Source organism: Falco punctatus (assembly GCF_963210335.1).
Source record: "Falco punctatus genome assembly, chromosome: 18".
NCBI lineage: Eukaryota > Metazoa > Chordata > Aves > Falconiformes > Falconidae > Falco > Falco punctatus.
In genome coordinates this window covers 5,871,782-5,889,181 of record NC_137598.1, presented here as the reverse complement: position 1 = coordinate 5,889,181, position 17,400 = coordinate 5,871,782, and the positions used below count along the sequence as shown (strand labels likewise).

The window sequence follows — 17,400 nt, the reverse complement described above, 5'->3', positions numbered from 1 at the left end:
CCCACCAGGAAGCCTCGGGGTGCAAAGGCCGGTGCTGAGGGCCCCAGGGGCTCCAGGCACACACAGGGAGGGGGATGTCGGGGTGCCAGAGCCCCGAGTGGGTCCCAGCAAGCCGGGGGGGCACAGCAGCACCCGTGCTGCCTCCCGTGGCACGCGCTAAGCCGCAGCCCCCGGGAAATATTAATAAGCCCTTATGTAACGCCGTAGGTGTGTGCAGCACCCACTACCGCAGCACCGGCACCGGGGAGCCAGGTGGGGCCCCCCACTCTGGGCACCATCCCTGAGCCCCCACCTTGGCCCAACTGCCCCCAACAGCTCAGCCAGGTCCCTGCCTGCTAGGCCATGTCACCTCCCACCCTTTACCACCTAGCACCCATGGGTGCTGCCTGGGGATGCATCCGCTTAGCCTCCAAAAGGGGGTCTGTGCTCCCTCCCACAGGGGTCCTTTGCTTTGATGCAGGGCGTAGGGGGCACCCATGGGACTTCTGCCCGAATACTGGGGTCAACAGTGTGGGCTATAAGCCCCCGCACACAGCAAAGGAGTTCCCATACCCCACTGGGAACATTTTTGGGTCCTCAAACTTTTGGGGGGCTCAGAACCCGGCTGGGGGCAGCGAGTTGAACCAAGGGGGGGACCCCATGGTACGGAGCAGCCCAAGGCAGGGGGCCAGGGGGCAGTGGGTGCGGGAGAGGCTGTGGGCTGGGATGTGCGCGAGACAAAGCCGCACTGCCAGCAGGGAGCCTCAGCATCTTGTTACCGCTTAATATCATGATTGATGAGCGCGAAAATAGACTTTTGCAGCAATCTGGAATAATCAGCAGGTTCTGGGCGTTAATTCGAGGGAGTTCAGCCCCCCTGGGAGCACAGCCGGTGGGGGGCAGCGGGGGAGTCCAGCCCGCTTCAGAGCGGTTTTTTCACCACCCACCCCCCCCGGAATAAAATAATGAAGCAATTAGTGCCAGACCCACACACTTCAGGCTTGGCCATGCCATTGTGGCTGCAGTTCGGTGTGGCTGCCAGGACCGCATGCTCAGCCTCCCCCAACCGGGGCACCACCAGGCCCTGCCAAGGCGGCTCTGCTGAGGGGGGGCTCTGCCGAGGGGGGCTTTGCCGAGGGGGGCTCGTGGCCGTGGCAGCCACCGTCCCCCCCACCCCACACCAGCGTGGCTGGTGACTCATCCCGGAGCAGCTGGCCGTGAGCGGAATGGCAACGGCCGCCCCGCCATCTCCTTCCCTCGCCCCATTAATTTTCCCCTAAGATGCTGCATGGGAGAAAAATAAACACCCTGAGAGTGCCGGGGGGTGGGGGTGGGGGGGTGTAGGGGTGTGCGGGAAATGTGATTTGGAATGTCCCCGGCCAGGCAGGCAAAGGGAAACTGAGCCATGTGCCTGGCCAGGATCAATGCCATGAGAAGAAGCAGCTTTAATTAAAGCCGGTAAATCCTGCCAGCAGCTTCAGTCCCTTCACGTCCCAGCACCCCAAGGCCTCCGGCACCCCCAACGCCCATGGGAGACCCACGGAGGTTATTTCTGCTGGAGACACGGGGCCAGGCACCCACTCTGGGGTGCTGGAGCAGAGCCAGCCCAAAATATTCCCTGCCCCCCCCCAGCCACAAGCTGGACGCAGACACTGGGGGAAAAAGTGGTTTAGTGAAGGTGGCTAGGGCTGGGGGACAGGGTGGGAACAGACAGGGACACAAGTGGTGGCATCCAGCAGCTGAGGGAGGCCCAGGGGTCCCGGCAGGGCAGTTTGAGAGGTGTGAGGGGAGGGGGCAACATGGGCACTGGGCTCAGTGCGGGTGGACCCTGCTGAGCACGTTCTCGCGGCACACCTCGCGGTAGGCGTTGCGGAGCAGGACGTAGGGGAAGCAAGTCTCCAACATGTCCACCGTCAAGAAGGACGACTCTGCCACGATCTGAGAGATGCACACACCATCAGTGACCGCCCCTGCCTCAGTTTCCCCCTGTTGCCCGAGAGGGGAGTCAGTCCCCAGCCCCTCCCTGGCAGAGCTGGGTGCTCCCTCCCCAGTGGCTCCCTGCCCCAGCTCCAGACTGAAATATTTGCATTTAAATTGCTTTGCAGCGAGAACAAGCGTTCCCTGAATATCAATCCTGGGTGGTGGGTGCACGGCCCCCACCCTGTCATCCCAGCCTCTCCCTGGGGGTGTCAGAGCTGGACCCAGCCCCCACAGGCCCAACTGGAGCTGGGTAAGGGCTGAACCCCCAGAGCTGGCTGCAGTGTGAGGGCTGGAGCAGCCTGGACAGCAGAGCTGAAGCCCAGCAGAGACACAGGACTGGGATGTGCACACTCAGAAGCACCCCACAGCCAACCCAGGGGTACACGAGGGCCCACCTAAGCGGCACCCAAGGGTCCACCCAGGGGCACCCCAGGGCCCTGCCATCACTCACCAGCTGCATGAGCAGGGAGATGGAGTCACGGTTCCTGGCACGCACCTTGTCCATCTCCTGGCCCAAATGCAGGAGGCTGACAGAGGCCAGCTGGGGACAGATCCTGATCAGCACAGGGGACGGTGTCCACCCTGAGAGGGTGCCACCCCCAGCCCGGCACAGCCCTGGCCCCTGGTCACTCTCACCAGCAGGAACTCCTTGAGGTGAGTCTCAATGTTCTTGTTGTGGACAGTGAAGAGGGCGGCTGACACGTGGATGATGGCCTTGGCCAGGCAGTGGATGTTGTTGTTGTAGCCTGGGGACACAGGAAGGTTGGGGACAGCACAAGGTCTCCGCTGTGCCCACCTCCCTTGGCTGCAGTTATGGGGCACCAGCCTTGCCAGGCCTGGGGTCCTGCTGTCCCACCAACCCTCAGCTGTGGGGACCGATGGCCTCGGGGGGTGCCAGCACACACAAGGTGTGACACCAATGGGCTCAGGGTCATGGGGACATAGTCACGACTGGGGACATGGGGACAAAGCTGCTGGGGTTGTGGCCAAGCCTCACCATCCGTGTCGGTGTTGTAGATGGATGCCGGGTCAGAAGCAAGCAGGGGCAGGGACACAGCCAGGAAGACCAGGAGCAGGCAGGCCACTTTGTAGTCCTCCTCCGGGGACGAGCCATCTGCCAGGGAGGGAAGTGGCACCAGACAGAGGTCCAAGAGGGGGCCCTGGGGGACCCAGGGAGGTGACACAGGGTGGGGGAAGGTGAGCAGGGCTGGGGGTCTGTGGCAGGGTGCTGGCTCTCAGGGACAGCTTTCTGTGACCCCAGCAGACCCCCACAGTACCTGTCTTGCTGGAAGCCAGGACGTTCACCAGTGCGGGGTCGACCTCGCAGGGGATCCCCGTGGCCGAGGCCAGCTCAAAGATGCTCAGGGTGACCTGGGTGGACAGGGACACACAGGCTCAGGGCTGGGGACACACGGTGCAGCCAGGCACAGGGAACTGTGCAATGCCACAGAGTGCTATGTGATGCCACACAGTGTCCCATAGCACCAAGCGGTGCCACACAACATGGCAGGACAGCTGTCTCAAGCACTGGGGGTGCCACCCCATCCCCGCCCCCCTCAGGGCCCACCTGGATGTCAGTCTCAGGGGTAACAACATCCGTCAGACACTCAATGGGGCCCATCAGGAAGGGGCAGTGGTGGGAGAAGACCTGCAGAGAGAAGGTGGATGCTCATGGGGCTCCTGCTAACCCCTCCAGGCTGTGGGGCTAGTGGGTGGGGGTCCCAAAGGATGGAGGACCCATAAGGTGGGGGGCACCCACCTCCCGCAGGCCCTGCTGGGCCATGGCACGGAAGCTCAGGATCTCCCCGATGATGGTCATGCGCTTCAGAACATTTTCGGCTGCTGTGGGAGGAGAAGGGTCAGCGGGGACATGTGTGTGTGTGTGTGTGCACACGTATGTGTGCATGTACACCCACGTATGCCAGACCCAGGCTTCCCCCCGCGTCCCCGGTGTCCCCCTGTGACTCACAGGTCAGTCGAGGCAGCAGAGCCGCCATCTGCTCAGGCTTGCAGGAGCTGGAGCGCAGCTGCACCAGTGTGTCCATGTTCTCATTGACCAGCTTCTGCAGGGGACATGGGGCTTGTGGCGCTGGTGACACGGCAAGCCCACAGCCAGCTGGGGAAGGAGAGGGGCACCCTGGCCCCTCTGCCCCCACCCCCACACTGGATGGCAAGCCCGAGGGACAGGCAGGGTGCTGGGACGGTCCCCAGGGTGGCCCTGCCTGCCCTGTCACACTGTGCTCCGGAACCCGGTCCCAGAAGCCTGACCCTGGTCCCGGTCTTGATCCCCCAGCCCTGGTCCCAGTGCCCAGCTCTACCTTCAGCTCAGTGACCTGGGAGCCCACGTGCCACATGAGGTTGTCGCTCAGGAACTTCATGCCGTACGGCCCAATGAGCTCAGCCAGCGCCCGCATCTCTTGTGGGGAGATACACAAAGAAGGGGATATCAGCGGGGTCAGGGGGTGATGATCCTCCCCCACAGCATCCCTGCATCCCTCACCTGAGACATCGGAGAATTCGGCAGCGCTGAAGGGGGGCTCGCCCTCCCGCGGCACTGTGGTGAAAGCCTGCAGGGCGGGGGCCAGGACGATTGCCCCTGTGCTGGCCTGCCGCAGCAGGGCCTCCAGGTACCTGCAGACACCGACCTGCTGCCACCACCTGGCACCACCACCCACGGCACTGCCACCCATGGCACTGCAGGGCCACCTCCCACAAGAGAGGGAGGGTGCTGGTCCCAGTGTGGCACCTACCAGTTGGTGTAGATGGTGGTGAGCGTCTGCTCACCGGCTGCATCACGGGGCTGTGTCTGCTGCAGGAGGACACTGCGGATGATGCGCCCCGTGTCCAAGCCCACAAACTGCCCCAGTGACTGGATGAAGGTCATGTAGGCGCTCAGCCCCGCCAGCACCTCCGAGGGCCGCGCCACCTCCTGCGTGGCCTGGCTGTAGCCTGCCATGGCCACGATGGCCCTGCAGGGACAGGAAGGGGCCGTCTGGAGAGCCGCTGCCAAGTGTCCCGCACCCAGCAGCACCCACAGCCCACCCTAGCTGTGTCCCACATCCCTGGCGTGATCCCTACTTGGTGAAGCGTGTCTCCAGGTGGCTGCTGAGGTACTCGGCTGGCGTCACCACGTGCTCAAAGACGGTGAAGTTGGGCACGTGGTTGAGGCTCAGGGACAGCTCGGCCAGTATCAGGTGCAGCTTGTCCATGCTGGTGTGGGTGTGATGGGCACCGTCAGCCACACCAGAGCCCCATGGGGACAACCCCATGATCACACTGTGCCCCCGCATCACACCATTGCCCACACCCAACATCTGGTGACCACTGCTCCCCACCAGCCCCCTGCCCACCACTGCTAGCCCCAGGTGGCTCTCACTTGGTGGTCAGGGTCCGGTCCTTCCTCTGGCTTTCAGCCCCTGGCTTGTCCCGCTCAGGCTCCCCCTTCTTGGCTGACTGCTTCAGAGTCTTCTTGTTGCGGGCTTTGCTGACCGTAGAGGCGCAGTGCTTGGGCAGCAGCTGCCAAACACAAGCAGTGGGTTACCACCGGCCATGGCACTGACGACAGCCCAAATGGGGCCTCCAGGACCAGAAGAGACCATCCCCAAGGTTGAATTGACCCTGGCAGGTCTTCCCCACCGTGGCCTCTGCTGTCTCAAGGCTTTGGAGAACATGGAGGCCAAGGAGGTCACAGAGGTCCAAGAGAACAAAGGCCACAGAGACCCCAAAGGCCACAGAGAGCTCAGAGGCCCTGGAGACACGACCCTCACCTGCTCACTGAGCTTGTGCTGCTCAGCACAGACATCCATGATGCAGGTGCTGGCCTGCCAGGCCATCTCCTCCAGGAACTTGTTGCACAGCCCCAGTGCTATGGCCTTCAGGTGGGGATACTGAGGGGGGAAAGCCACGGCACTGTCACAGCACGTGGCATGCAGGCCACGACCACGTCTGTGGAATGCCACCAGCTGTCCCAAGGCCATGGCACTGTCATTGTCCCCCACCCACATGTGCCTGCCCCAGCCCCTCCACAGGTGGCAGGGCAGCAGCCAGCCACAGTGCCCCTGTGTCACCCATGCCCCCCCAGGCAGCAGGACCCACCTCCTCTGGGCACATGGGATGGACACAGTGGGAGAAGTGGCTGCAGAGCAGAGGGAAGGCAATGCTGTAGCGCAGCATCGAGGACTCCTCCATCGTCGCCACAAACATCTTCTCCACAGGGCGAGGGTAGAAACTGCAGGAGTGAGGGCATAGGGGCAGAAGAATGGGGCAGAGTGGGCAGGAGAGGGGATTTGTCTTTCAGGACACACTGATCCTGTGCCATGTGTGCATTGTCCCTGTCCCCATATCCATGTGCACATCACTTAATCTCGCCCAGCCTCTCCCATGGGTTACACATCCCCCATGGCCATCTCTGTCCCTTCCCACACCCACCACCCAGCACACACAGGCACCTTTCCACGTGTGGTGGGCTGCAGGACATGGCTTGAAGACCCCCCAGCCAGGGTCTTCCCCTGTGACTGTGGGGAAACTGAGGCAGAGCAGTTGGCTGTGCTCACCACAGGTCGGAGAGGTCAGAGGACTCAGCCAGTAGCTCCTCCAGGGAGTCAAGCAGTTTGGTGTGGAAAACAATGAGGTTCATGATGCGACCCACGTCAGGGTTGGAGCCCAGCGGCAGCGAGGCCTTCGCCACGCTGGTGTAGGCCTAGGGGGACAGTGGGCTCAGGGGTACGGCAGGGCAGGGAAGAGGACAAGGACAAGAACAGGGATGGGGACAGTAAGAGGGAAGGGGACTGGCATAGGGATGGGAACAAGGATGGAGACTGGGATGGGGACAGAGACAAGAACAGGGACAGGGTCAGCACCTGCAGGCGGAACCAGTCCAGGCGGAGCGGTGTGAAATCAAACTGCTCCTTGTCATCAACTGCAGCGAAATAGAAACATGGGGAGACACGGTTGTGGGGAATATCAGCCTGGGGCTGATAATCTGGAACTACTCGTCCTGGGGGTGCCAGTCTGGGGGTGCCAGTTGTCAGGGAGCTAGTCTGGGGTGGCAGTGCTCACCCCACAGGACCCCCAGGAGCTGCCATCTCCGTTGCCCCACAGGGCCATGCCTGGGTGCCCAGTATGGTCCAGGATGGCTGCAAGGCTTCCCAGGCAGGGGGGACATCAGTCCCCAGGCAGTGCCACAGACATGCCAGGGGGGACATAGTCTGTACCTTCCTTGACAGAGAGAGCCGAGAGAGAGCTGACGAAGGACGACAGAATGATGGACTCCTCCTCGGGGCACACGGAAAGGTTCTGTGGGGCCAGGGATGGGGTCAGGATAAGGGACAGCCAGGATAGGGCACAGGGGACAGGGACAGTCTAAACAGGGGACACAGATCAGCCCCTGCCAGTGCCCTGTGGTACCTGGATGACTTCGCTGAGCACCAAGGCATCGAAGCGGGCTAGGTACTGGACGTGGTAGCGCTGCAGCACCCCAACCCGCCGCCGCACCAGGCTCCGCAGCTGCTCCATGAGAAAAAGCAGCTCTGCGACGTGGCTGCCACCCATAGCCACCAGTCAGAGTCAGGGCTGGCTGCACCCCCAAATCCCCCCCGTGCCGGCTCTGTCCATGGCACCCCAGAGTTGCCCCAGAGCAATCCCCACCATGAGGCCAGCCTGCCAATTGCTGGAGGTGCCCCCCATGGGCATGGATCCCCTTGTGCGGTGCTAGTGCCCACACACTACACCAACCTGTCAGCGAAGTCCTCAGGTGTCTTGGTCTTGGTGACATGCTCAGCGTGCCGCACCAGCCAGCTCACCTCGTCCCGGCAGAAGGAGAGTGCCATGAAGACAAAGAGGGCCTGGGCAGAGCGGAGGTTAGAGGGCAGCAGGCACAGGGTGCTGCCACCAGGCACTACCGCAGGATTGGCACCAATGGCTCTGGGCACTGTCACTGCACAGCACCAGGCTGGCACCAGCTGTACCCCCATGCAGACCCCACCCACACCCACTGCACACCCCCAGGAGCATGCAGAGCCCAGCATCCAGCCGCCTGCACCCCCAGCACCCAAGCCCTGGCACCCCGGCCCCCACGCTCACCTTGGGTCCCAGCAGCCCAGGCTGGTCCTCCAGCAGTGCCTCTAGCTCCCGCACGGCCCCACGCAGGTACACCCGCCGGCCCCGGTGCAGGGAGCCACTGCAGGAGGCGTCAGGATGGGGGTCAGGGCCATGGCCACCCAACTGACCCCCCAGCCACCCCTCTCACCCAGCGGGGACATCACAGGCACCATGTGGCAAAGGTAGGGGCTATGCCACAGAGCTAGTATGGACCCAATGAGGTACTCCAGCCCTGCCCCCCAAGGTGCTGACACCCTCAGGAGCTCCTGGGACACCCCGCACTCTCTGGGATTCATGGGACCTCCAGGATCCTGCAATCCTTTGGGGCATCCTGGGATCTCCCAACTCCCCAGAACCCCTGGGACCCTCCCCAGCACCCCCAGACCCACTGTCCCCCCCTTGAGTCTCCAACCTGTGAACCACAGCATGTTCCTTGCACTCCTTGAGATCAGCCACCCGCTTCCCGTACCTGCAAGAGAGTCACAGCCAGGAAGCACCAAGCACTGCACCTAGGAGAGCCCCAGGCATCCCACAGAGACCCTGGCACAGCCCCCAGCCCCCAACACAACTCCCTGGCACCCTACAAACTCTCCTGGCGCCCAGCAGAGCTGCTGGCAGAGCCCCTCTAGCCCCTGGCACCCATTGTAACACCCCCCTGGCACCCTGCACGGCCCCAGTGCTGGCACGGTCATTACCCTTTGAGGCTGCTGAGCAACTCCTCGGTGACCTTGTGGATCTGGAGGGCTTCATCACGGAGGAGGGTGATGTAAAGTGAGCCCTGCAGCGCCAGCCGCCACAGCTCCAGGCACTGTGGGGACGAGCTCAGCGCCCCTGGGCACACCAGGAACCCCACTGCGGGCACAGGTATCAGGTGGGCAGGGGCTGCCTGCACTGCTGGCCCCACAGTGGGCAGGGTGACAGCCCGAAACCAGGAGCCAGGCTGCCCACACGGGGCTGGGGACCTGCGTACACTGCAGGGACTCACTGAGGATCCAGCGCTCCATCACCTCCAGGGACAAGTACTCACAGGCCATCTGGGGACACAGGCATGACCATGTCACCATCCTCAGGCCTCCCGCAGCCTCCCCCAGGACCTGCCCTTGGTTCCCCTCACATGGTGGCACTCACGGTGTCAGAGCTGGCAGGGCTAAGCATGGTGCCGGTGGTGCTGAGCAGACTGAGGAGCTGGTTGCTGCGCCACTGCTCAGCACCCTGGTTCCTCCGGGCAAAGAGGAAATGGAGGGACAGGAGGGCACTGGTGACAGCCTGAGGAACAGGGGGACATCACAGGGGTGTTGTGGGATGGACTGGGGAAGAAGTGGCCCTGCTGGCTGGGGGGAGCCCCATCCCACCTTAGTGTGTGGCCCAAATTCCTCCATCAGCTTCTTGAGGGGGTGGTCGTACTCCAGCACCATCTGTCCCAGGCGGGTGAAGCTGGGGTCACTGTGAGGATGGCGGCCCAGGGGTCAGGAACAGTCCTCAGGGACAGTCTCGGTGGGAACGGTCGGTGAGGACAGCCCTGGTGAGGACATCCAACCCACCTTGAGCCATGGCTCATCTCGTGGGCACAGTGGTACAGGCCGATGAGCAGCCGGCGGTCCTCGGTGCGGGCCAGCAGCAGGACAAGGGACACATAGGTGACAACCAGGTCCAGGTAGCTCTTGGTGAAATCATAGTTGACATGCTGGGGAGGGAACAGCCATGAGCACAGGGGCACAGCTGTGGCACACCCAAAGTACCCACCCAGGACCCCCAGTGCCCCACTCACGATATCGAAGAAGCACTGGTTGGCATCGATTGTGTTCAGTAGCTCATAGACGTGGTCCTGACAAGGAGGGGACAAGGGGCTGTGTCACTGCTGTGCCCCCCAGGCCTCAAATTCTGGCGCTGCCACTCAAAACCCCCCTCTGCCCCCCACCACACACCCCATCTCACCCTGAACTCCAGGACATCCAGGAAGGAGTGGTAAAAGGGTCCCAACGCCCGGGTAATGTCCCCCTTGTCCTTGTGCACTGGCCCTAGGTGTTGCTGCAAAGGGACAGGGGGGACACCCAGGGTGAAGTGACACAGGGGGGACACCTGGAGTGGGGCATCATGGGGCAGGGATGGCAGGATTACCCTGAAAGGGGGACAGAGGGGAAGCCAGGTGGTGGTGACACAAGGTGGGGTGACACAGACCGGGCTGACACATGGGGGACAGGGTGGACACTGGATGGTGGGACGACACAGGGTGGGGATGGTAAGGACAGTAGGGATGGAGTGACATGGGGTGCGGGGCAGCAGGGATACCCACGTAGGTCTGGGGGGCAGGGGAAAGGGACAGGGGGTTAGGGACAGAGGGGACATCCTGGTCCCTCACTGTGCTGCTCCGCACATCCAGGTGAGGAAACTTCTTGTTGATGAACTTGATGGAGGACTCCATGGCCTTGTCACTGAAGAAAGGCGGCCGTGTCTTGGGGTCGGAGCAGGTCTGTGGGGACCACCCCCCTGTCAGACCACCCAAAAAAACCCTACTGGGCTCAGACACCCCCCCCCCCACATAAGACCCATCAACCCCACCACCCCCCCAGGGCTGCAGGGGGACACCCCGGCACTGTGTGCCCCAACCCGCCCCTCCAGGGCACCCAGGCCCCACCCTGCAACCACCTTCTTGATGTTGTAGATGCGGACGAGGACACCCTGTCCCCGGTCATTGAGGATCGTCAGCTTCTCAGCGAACTTGTTCTGGTAGATGGAGGGCAGCGACATGGCAGCAACGTGCTGGGGGGCCACTCGATGTCCCCCACCGCCCCCGATCGGCCTCACAGGCCCAACACCCAACTTCCCCTTCCTGGGCTTCCTGGGCCGGGCCCCAGGCTGGGGCCACCTCCACGTGACACCGACACCACCCCATGACACCACCAGTGCCTGACGCCATGGCTGTGTGACACCACCGCCATGTAGGTGCAGCCACGGCCGTGCCACGCTGGCCGCAGGCCGGAGTCACCATCCGCAGCCATATGACGCTGGCTGTGGCAGGTGACACCACCGACAGTCGGTCAGCGCTGGCTACAGCCATGTAGCACCAGTCCCAGCCCCCAGCCGCGCTATGCCAAGCAGGACCGTATAGCACCAGCCGCCAACTACATGACACCGGCCACACCATGGACACAGCCCTCGAACAGCACCCAGGGCTCTACACCACCGGCCGTGACGGTGTAACAACAGCCAGGCCCACGCACCACCACGCCAGGCTCTACTGCAGCGCGCGGGGCCCATCTGAGACCAGCCAGGCCGGTATAACACCCCTCAGAGCCCATATAGCACGGCCCGGGCTCACATAATGCTGCCCATGGCCCATATAACATTGCCTGGGCCCCTATAGCACTGCTCATGGCCCCTATAGCACTGCTCAGGGCCCCTCTAGCACTGCTCATGGCCCCTATAGCACCGCCAGACCCATATAGCTCTGCCAGGCCCCTATAGCACTGCTGGGCTCCTATAGCACTGCTCAGGGCCCCTATAGCACCGCCAGACGCCTATAGCACTGCTCAGGGTCCCTATAGCACTGCTCAGGGCCCCTATAGCATTGCTCAGGGTCCCTATAGCACTGCTGGGCCCATATAGCACTGCTCAGGGCCCCTATAGCACTGCTCAGGGCCCCTATAGGACCTCTCAGGGCCCCTATAGCACTGCTCAGGGTCCCTATAGCACTGCCGGGCCCCTATAGCACTGCTCAGGGTCCCTATAGCACCGCCGGGCCCCTATAGCACTGCTCAGGGCCCCTATAGCACTGCCGAGCCCCTATAGCATTGCTCAGGGTCCCTATAGCACTGCTGGGCCCCTATAGCACTGCTCAGGGCCCATATAACATTGTTCAGGGCCCCTATAGCATTGCTCAGGGTCCCTATAGCACTGCTGGGCCCATATAGCACTGCTCAGGGCCCCTATAGGACCTCTCAGGGCCCCTATAGCACTGCTCAGGGCTCCTATAGCATTGCTCAGGGCCCCTATAGCATTGCTCAGGGCCCCTATAGCACTGCCAGGCCCATATAGCACTGCTCAGAGCCCCTATAGCATTGCTCAGGGCCCCTATAGGACCTCTCAGGGCCCCTATAGCACTGCTCAGGGCCCCTATAGCACCACCGGACCCCTATAGCACTGCTCAGGGCCCCTATAGCATTGCTCAGGGTCCCTATAGGACCTCTCAGGGCCCCTATAGCACTGCTCAGGGCCCCTATAGCATTATTCAGTGTCCCTATAGCACTGCTCAGTGTCCCTAAAGCAATGCTCAGGGCCCCTATAGCACTGCTCAGGGCCCCTATAACACTGCTCAGGGCCCCTATAGCATTACTCAGGGCCCATATAGCACTGCTTAGTGGTTCCTATAGCACCGCCGGGCCCCTATAGCTCAGGGCTCCTATAGAACCTCTCAGGGCCCCTATAGCATTGCTCAGGGTCCCTATAGGACTGCTGGGCCCATATACCACTGCTCAGGGCCCCTATAGCACTGATCAGGGACCCTATAGCATTGCTCAGGGCCCATATAGCACTGCTCAGGGCCCCTATAGCACTGCCGAGCCCCTATAGCACTGCTCAGGGTCCCTATAGCACTGCCAGGCCCCTATAGCACTGCTCAGGGTCCCTATAGCATTGCTCAGGGCCCCTATAGCACTGCTCAGGGTCCCTATAGCACTGCCGGGCCCCTATAGCACTGCTCAGGGTCCCTATAGCACTGCCGGGCCCCTATAGCACTGCTCAGGGCCCCTATAGCACTGCCGGGCCCCTATAGCATTGCTCAGGGTCCCTATAGCACTGCTGGGCCCATATAGCACTGCTCAGGGCCCCTATAGCACTGCTCAGGGCCCATATAGCATTGTTCAGGGCCCCTATAGCACTGCTCAGGGTCCCTATAGCACTGCCGAGCCCCTATAGCACTGATCAGGGTCCCTATAGCACTGCCAGGCCCCTATAGCACTGCTCAGGGTCCCTATAGCACTGCCGGGCCCCTATAGCACTGCTCAGGGTCCCTATAGCACTGCCGGGCCCCTATAGCATAGCTCAGGGTCCCTATAGCACTGCTGGGCCCATATAGCACTGCTCAGGGCCCCTATAGCACTGCTCAGGGCCCCTATAGGACCTCTCAGGGCCCCTATAGCACTGCTCAGGGCCCCTATAGGACCTCTCAGGGCACCTATAGCACTGCTCAGGGCCCCTATAACACTGCTCAGGGCCCCTATAGCATTACTCAGGGCCCATATAGCACTGCTTAGTGGATCCTACAGCACCGCCGGGCCCCTATAGCACTGCTCAGGGCTCCTATAGAACCTCTCAGGGCCCCTATAGCATTGCTCAGGGTCCCTATAGCACTGCTGGGCCCATATACCACTGCTCAGGGCCCCTATAGCACTGCTCAGGGTCCCTATAGCACTGCCGAGCCCCTATAGCACTGCTCAGGGTCCCTATAGCACTGCCGGGCCCCTATAGCACTGCTCAGGGTCCCTATAGCACTGCCGGGCCCCTATAGCACTGCTCAGGGTCCCTATAGCACTGCCGGGCCCATATAGCACTGCTCAGAGCCCATATAGCATTGCTCAGGGCCCCTATAGGACCTCTCAGGGCCCATATAGCACTGCTCAGGGCCCATATAGCATTGCTCAGGGTCCCTATAGGACCTCTCAGGGCCCCTATAGCACTGCTCAGGGCCCCTATAGCATTATTCAGTGTCCCTATAGCACTGCTCAGTGTCCCTAAAGCAATGCTCAGGGCCCCTATAGCACTGCTCAGGGCCCCTATAACACTGCTCAGGGCCCCTATAGCATTACTCAGGGCCCATATAGCACTGCTTAGTGGTTCCTATAGCACCGCCGGGCCCCTATAGCACTGCTCAGGGCTCCTATAGCATTACTCAGGGCCCCTATAGCATTGCTCAGGGTCCCTATAGGCACTGCTGAGCCCATATACCACTGCTCAGGGCCCCTATAGCACTGATCAGTGTCCCTATAGCACTGCCGAGCCCCTATAGCACTGCTCAGGGTCCCTATAGCACTGCCAGGCCCCTATAGCACTGATCAGGGTCCCTATAGCACTGCTGGGCCCCTATAGCACTGCTCAGGGTCCCTATAGCACTGCCGGGCCCCTATAGCACTGCTCAGGGCCCCTATAGCACTGCCGGGCCCCTATAGCATTGCTCAGGGTCCCTATAGCACTGCTGGGCCCATATAGCACTGCTCAGGGCCCCTATAGCACTGCTCAGGGCCCCTATAGGACCTCTCAGGGCCCCTATAGCACTGCTCAGGGTCCCTATAGCATTGCTCAGGGCCCCTATAGCACTGCTCAGGGTCCCTATAGCATTGCTCAGGGCCCATATAGCACTGCTCAGGGCCCCTATAGCACTGCCAGGCCCATATAGCACTGCTCAGAGCCCCTATAGCATTGCTCAGGGTCCCTATAGGACCTCTCAGGGCCCCTATAGCACTGCTCAGGGCCCCTATAGCATTATTCAGTGTCCCTATAGCACTGCTCAGTGTCCCTAAAGTAATGCTCAGGGCCCCTATAGCACTGCTCAGGGCCCCTATAACACTGCTCAGGGCCCCTATAGCACCACCGGACCCCTATAGCACTGCTCAGGGCCCCTATAGCATTGCTCAGGGTCCCTATAGGACCTCTCAGGGCCCCTATAGCACTGCTCAGGGCCCCTATAGCATTATTCAGTGTCCCTATAGCACTGCTCAGTGTCCCTAAAGCAATGCTCAGGGCCCCTATAGCACTGCTCGGGGCCCCTATAACACTGCTCAGGGCCCCTATAGCATTACTCAGGGCCCATATAGCACTGCTTAGTGGTTCCTATAGCACCGCCGGGCCCCTATAGCACTGCTCAGGGCTCCTATAGAACCTCTCAGGGCCCCTATAGCATTGCTCAGGGTCCCTATAGCACTGCTGGGCCCATATACCACTGCTCAGGGCCCCTATAGCACTGATCAGGGACCCTATAGCATTGCTCAGGGCCCATATAGCACTGATCAGGGCCCCTATAGCACTGCTCAGGGCCCCTATAGCACTGCCGAGCCCCTATAGCACTGCTCAGGGTCCCTATAGCATTGCTCAGGGCCCATATAGCACTGATCAGGGCCCCTATAGCACTGCTCAGGGCCCCTATAGCACTGCCGGGCCCCTATAGCACTGCTCAGGGCCCCTATAGCATTGCTCAGGGCACATATAGCACTGCTCAGGGTCCCTATAGCACTGCCGGGCCCCTATAGCACTGCCGGGCCCCTATAGCATTGCTCAGGGCCCCTATAGCACTGCTCAGGGCCCCTATAGCACTGCCGGGCCCCTATAGCACTGCTCAGGGTCCTTATAGCACTGCCAGGCCCCTATAGCACTGCTCAGGGCCCCTATAGCACTGCCGGGCCCCTATAGCACTGCTCAGGGTCCCTATAGCACTGCTGGGCCCATATAGCACTGCCGGGCCCCTATAGCACTGATCAGGGTCCCTATAGCACTGCCGAGCCCCTATAGCACTGATCAGGGTCCCTATAGCACTGCCAGGCCCCTATAGCACTGCTCAGGGCCCCTATAGCACTGCTCAGGGTCCCTATAGCACTGCCGGGCCCCTATAGCACTGATCAGGGTCCCTATAGCACTGCCAGGCCCCTATAGCACTGCTCAGGGTCCCTATAGCACTGCCGGGCCCCTATAGCACTGCTCAGGGTCCCTATAGCACTGCCGGGCCCCTATAGCACTGCTCAGGGTCCCTATAGCACTGCCGGGCCCCTATAGCACTGCTCAGGGCCCCTATAGCTTTGCCAGGCCCCTATAGCATTGTTCAGGGTCCCTATAGTACTGCTGGGCCCATATAGCACTGCTCAGGGCCCATATAGCACTGCCGGGCCCCTATAGCATTGCTCAGGGTCCCTATAGCACTGCCGGGCCCCTATAGCACTGCTCAGGGCCCCTATAGCACTGCCGGGCCCCTATAGCATTGCTCAGGGTCCCTATAGCACTGCCAGGCCCATATAGCACTGCTCAGAGCCCCTATAGCATTGCTCAGGGCCCCTATAGGACCTCTCAGGGCCCATATACCACTGCTCAGGGCCCCTATAGCATTGCTCAGGGTCCCTACAGGACCTCTCAGGGCCCCTATAGCACTGCCGGGCCCCTATAGCACTGCTCAGGGTCCTTATAGCACTGCCAGGCCCCTATAGCACTGCTCAGGGCCCCTATAGCACTGCCGGGCCCCTATAGCACTGCTCAGGGTACCTATAGCACTGCTGGGCCCATATACCACTGCTCAGGGCCCCTATAGCACTGATCAGGGTCCCTATAGCACTGCCGAGCCCCTATAGCACTGATCAGGGTCCCTATAGCACTGCCAGGCCCCTATAGCACTGCTCAGGGCCCCTATAGCACTGCTCAGGGCCCCTATAGCACTGCTCAGGGTCCCTATAGCACTGCCGGGCCCCTATTGCACTGATCAGGGTCCCTATAGCACTGCCAGGCCCCTATAGCACTGATCAGGGTCCCTATAGCACTGCCAGGCCCCTATAGCACTGCTCAGGGTCCCTATAGCACTGCCGGGCCCCTATAGCACTGCTCAGGGTCCCTATAGCACTGCCGGGCCCCTATAGCACTGCTCAGGGCCCCTATAGCTTTGCCAGGCCCCTATAGCATTGTTCAGGGTCCCTATAGCACTGCTGGGCCCATATAGCACTGCTCAGGGCCCATATAGCACTGCTCAGGGCCCCTATAGCACTGCCGGGCCCCTATAGCATTGCTCAGGGTCCCTATAGCACTGCCAGGCCCATATAGCACTGCTCAGAGCCCCTATAGCATTGCTCAGGGCCCCTATAGGACCTCTCAGGGCCCATATAGCACTGCTCAGGGCCCCTATAGCATTGCTCAGGGTCCCTACAGGACCTCTCAGGGCCCCTATAGCACTGCTCAGGGCCCCTATAGCATTATTCAGTGTCCCTATAGCACTGCTCAGTGTCCCTAAAGCAATGCTCAGGGCCCCTATAGCACTGCTCGGGGCCCCTATAACACTGCTCAGGGCCCCTATAGCATTACTCAGGGCCCATATAGCACTGCTTAGTGGTTCCTATAGCACCGCCGGGCCCCTATCGCACTGCTCAGGGCTCCTATAGAACCTCTCAGGGCCCCTATTACATTGCTCAGGGTCCCTATAGCACTGCTGGGCCCATATACCACTGCTCAGGGCCCCTATAGCACTGCCGAGCCCCTATAGCACTGCTCAGGGTCCCTATAGCACTGCCAGGCCCCTATAGCACTGCTCAGGGTCCCTATAGCACTGCCGAGCCCCTATAGCACTGCTCAGGGTCCCTATAGCACTGCTGGGCCCCT

General features: G+C 61.5%; 1 protein-coding gene across 5 annotated transcripts; it reads right to left on the bottom strand.

Annotated features, from left to right (window-relative positions):
* Positions 1-1,631: 1,631 nt before the first annotated feature.
* NCKAP1L (NCK associated protein 1 like) lies at positions 1,632-10,902 on the bottom strand. 5 transcript variants are annotated; one of them, XM_080368879.1, is made up of 31 exons: positions 10,705-10,901; positions 10,418-10,528; positions 9,994-10,086; positions 9,827-9,883; positions 9,600-9,742; positions 9,411-9,501; positions 9,187-9,324; positions 9,044-9,092; positions 8,754-8,910; positions 8,471-8,527; positions 8,041-8,137; positions 7,693-7,802; positions 7,366-7,498; positions 7,173-7,254; positions 6,819-6,877; positions 6,513-6,658; positions 6,055-6,187; positions 5,727-5,846; positions 5,336-5,475; positions 5,038-5,169; positions 4,710-4,928; positions 4,460-4,590; positions 4,278-4,375; positions 3,929-4,022; positions 3,719-3,801; positions 3,527-3,607; positions 3,237-3,330; positions 2,957-3,073; positions 2,596-2,705; positions 2,411-2,500; positions 1,632-1,917 (listed from the first exon to the last, which is right to left on the bottom strand). In XM_080368879.1, the coding sequence occupies exons 1-31, from the start codon at positions 10,804-10,806 to the stop codon at positions 1,792-1,794; spliced, it is 3,393 nt and encodes a 1,130-aa protein (XP_080225005.1). In that variant the 5' UTR covers positions 10,807-10,901; the 3' UTR covers positions 1,632-1,791. The 5 variants fall into 5 exon arrangements, with proteins under 5 accessions (XP_080225005.1, XP_080225006.1, XP_080225007.1 ...); XM_080368880.1 differs by having other exon boundaries at positions 10,418-10,490; positions 10,705-10,897; XM_080368882.1 differs by having other exon boundaries at positions 1,778-1,917; positions 2,411-2,513; positions 10,705-10,902.
* Between the last annotated feature and the right edge of the window lie 6,498 nt (positions 10,903-17,400).

Bases quoted from the DNA above. Each gene is read 5' to 3' on its own strand.
- NCKAP1L (XM_080368879.1), bottom strand. From the start codon at position 10,806: ATGTCGCTGCCCTCCATCTACCAGAACAAGTTCGCTGAGAAGCTGACG. The intron at 9,502-9,599 runs GTGGGTTGGATG...CCATCCTCACAG, and splicing joins GAGATGAGCCATGGCTCAAG to TGACCCCAGCTTCACCCGCC. The intron at 7,255-7,365 runs GTACCACAGGGC...CTGGCCCCACAG, and splicing joins TGCTCAGCGAAGTCATCCAG to AACCTTTCCGTGTGCCCCGA.